General features: G+C 41.1%; 1 protein-coding gene across 1 annotated transcript; it reads left to right on the plus strand.

The window, feature by feature from the left end:
* Positions 1-2,159: 2,159 nt before the first annotated feature.
* On the plus strand, positions 2,160-2,909 carry LOC145682862 (uncharacterized). The gene has a single exon (XM_081754228.1). It carries the CDS (start codon positions 2,160-2,162, stop codon positions 2,907-2,909), a length of 750 nt encoding a protein of 249 aa, XP_081610354.1.
* The last annotated feature ends 204 nt before the right edge of the window (positions 2,910-3,113 follow it).

Raw genomic sequence — 3,113 nt, forward strand, 5'->3', positions numbered from 1 at the left:
GTTATCGTCGAATATACACGGTTAAAGGAGTACTCTGATTGACCAAATTAAAAAGATCTTAACGATTTACCCCTTTAGAAACGACGTTTCCCTCGTCGCCTTCGTAGCAAAGTAGGAAGAACACTTGCCTAGTAATCATAAGGTTGGTGCTTCGAGTCCTTTTCGGGGTAATTATTTGATACTTTCTAGTGTTTTCTGACACCTTAATGTAAAGAAATCACACATATTGCCGAGTTAACATATTTTGGGTTAGTAACTTTGTGATTCATTGGCGTTTTGTCGCGTCTCTGAAGCTGGTGGTATAATTTTCAAAACGGTAGAGGGGCCACCGGCGCCGACAATGTTTGGCAAGATCTCGCTAATTGCCCCTTTGTGGTCCACCGACGCTTATGGCATGCGACCAAGTCAGTGTGAGTGGCGAAACCATTCGGCAGGACCTTCATTAACTGAGGACACGCTAGAAGTTGGGTCGATTGATCCCACATAACTTGACTCCGGACCAAAAGGCAACGCAAGCAGACACATGTGTTTTTTCGGTGCCTCGTCTGAGGAAGGAGTCTTTTCTGGACAGGGTGTTGGAATGTGATGAGAAGTGGGTCCTGTACTAATTTCCATGGCGCCGTCATAATTGGTTAAAATCCAAAGAACGGTTCTTAGACATCCGAAACCAGCACTGCTCCAGAAGAAAGTCCTCCTGTGCGTTGATGAACGGCTCGTGGCATCGTACATCGAGAACTGCTACCAGCTGGTCATAGCATCAATGTAACTGTGTACTGTCAGCAGTTGAGCCATGTTCAAAAAAACTGAAAACTCTAGAGCCAGCACTTCTGAGTCCCAAAGGGCTCCTTATGTTACAGGACAACGCTAAGCCCCACGTGGCTAGGATGACCCGAGACACCATTTTACGCCTTGGATAGGAAACACTATTCCAGCTGCCATACTCACTGGACATTGCACCGTCCGATTATCATCTGTTCCCTTCCTTAGACAAACACCTTAAAGGATGCCAGCTCAAATCCCTAGTAGAGGTGAAAAATTCACTTGATACCTTCTTCGCTTCACGGCCCACCAACCTCTACCGCGATGGAATCCACGGCCTCCCAGAACGTTTGCAGAATTTTGTTGAACTATTCTTGATCTTCCAGTTACGTGTTAGGTGACATATGAATGTTCGAAGGTGGTGGGTGAGAAAGCGATAGAACTTTCTTCGTTACCTTTATAGATAGATTCTATGTATTGAAATATTTGTGCTCAAAGGTATAATGTTTGGTCCGAGGCAGTAGTTCTTGGTTAAACATAATGACAACTATCTGTAATACAGGGTGCGAGGGATAGCATGAGCTATGACCTTGAAATCCGCCACCAACACACTTGAAAGTATCAGGCAATCGTAATAGTGTTGCTAACTGCCACAGTGGTGAACTAGAATTTGGCGATTTGAAGCAGTTCTGGGAAGTGGTGACAAAGACACTTTGAATCAATCTGCAGCCTGCATTTCGCATCTTCATTTAGAAAAATGTCAACAATAAAGTAGCATATTTATTTAATAAGGTGTAAAAGTGCACTCGGTCCGTTAAAGGTTTCCTTACTCGTTTATTTTTTTAATACATGATGATCGTAAAGTAAACTAAAATAATTAAAAATTATATCACATAACCCCAGCTATATTTGCAATCCATTCATTCTGTGGACCACGACTCATGTCCTAGCCTTAGGGAAATCGTGGCTACAGACCTGTCAACTCCTTCCCCTCTCATATAGGGAAGTTTGTAATTTTCTCTGGTAAAACAAAATGTTCCCATTGGTACCCTCCCTCCTGGGGTGGTTATTTATGACACAGATGGGGGCATCTTAAGAGGCGCATGCAGAAGCGGAACTCAACACAGTGAAGAGTGGTTCTTTGTGCAAAGTTCTGTGTTGTTTTAGTCTGTGTTGTGTGCTGGTTTGTTCCTTTTTTTAAATCATAATCGAGGGTAAGAAGAGCGGAAAACTTGGAGGATCGAAAGTAATTCACAACCAAAGCAGAGAGATGTTGGTTAATGTTTATGATTTTATGAAGGGAGAGGCTGACGCTGGAAATCCAATTAATCTAAAATAAGTGCAAAAGCGAGTATCTGAAGCTACCGGTGTTTCAGTAAGTACACTAAAACGTGTTTTGAATGAGCGAAAAAAAAAACAAAATCACGGGAACGAGCTTTTCTACTCCGAATAAGAAGCGAGCACAACGAAAAACAAAAATCTCAGTGAATGATTTTGACAAATGCGTTATTCGTCGAACAATTAATGAATTTCATATTGTTCACGGTCAACGACCTTCTGTAAAATCACTGTTGGGAGTACTTCGAGAAAAGATTAATTTTAATGGAAGCACTTGGTCTTTACGGAAAATAATCCGTTCCTTAGGATTTAGATGTACTAAGGCTGAAAACAATAGACGACTACTTATTGAAAAAGATGAATTTCGGTCAAAGACGTTGGCTTATTTGCGAGCTATAAATCATTACAAAACGCAGAACCGCCCTCTAATTTACATGCATGAGACGTACGTGCATTCGTCACACACAATACAACACACGTGGAGCGATAAGAAGAATACAGGTTTACTAAAACCAATTTCTAAAGGACAAGGCGTAATATTCATGCATGCTGGCGGAGAAAACGGTTTCATTCCAGACGCGTTAGTCATGTTCAAATCTGTAACGAAATCTGGCGATTATCAGGACGACCTGAATTATGAAAAGTATGAAAAGTGGTTGAAGTCACTGCTAATTCCTAACTTGTCAAGTAATTCATTTCTTGTGATAGACAATGCACCATATCACAATGTCTGTTTAGATCCTTCACCAACATCATCTTCTCGTAAAGCTGTAATGATCGTCTGGCTTGTAAGACACAATATTCCTTTCTGAGAAAATATGTACAAACCAGAACTTTATAATTTAATCAAAGCCAATAAATCTCGTTTTCGGACATTTAAAGTAGATTCGCTCCTTGCTGAATATGGACATACAGTTCTTCGTTTGCTCACGTATCATCCTGATCTAAACCCGATAGAGTTGATTTGGGCTGCAGTCAAAGAACATGTAGGAGCAAGAAATACCACTGTTTCCATT

Source organism: Thermobia domestica, chromosome 4 (genome assembly GCF_964235325.1).
Source record: "Thermobia domestica chromosome 4, izTheDome1.hap1.1, whole genome shotgun sequence".
NCBI classification, from domain to species: Eukaryota; Metazoa; Arthropoda; class Insecta; order Zygentoma; family Lepismatidae; genus Thermobia; species Thermobia domestica.

Bases quoted from the DNA above. Each gene is read 5' to 3' on its own strand.
- LOC145682862 (XM_081754228.1), top strand. From the start codon at position 2,160: ATGAGCGAAAAAAAAAACAAAATCACGGGAACGAGCTTTTCTACTCCG.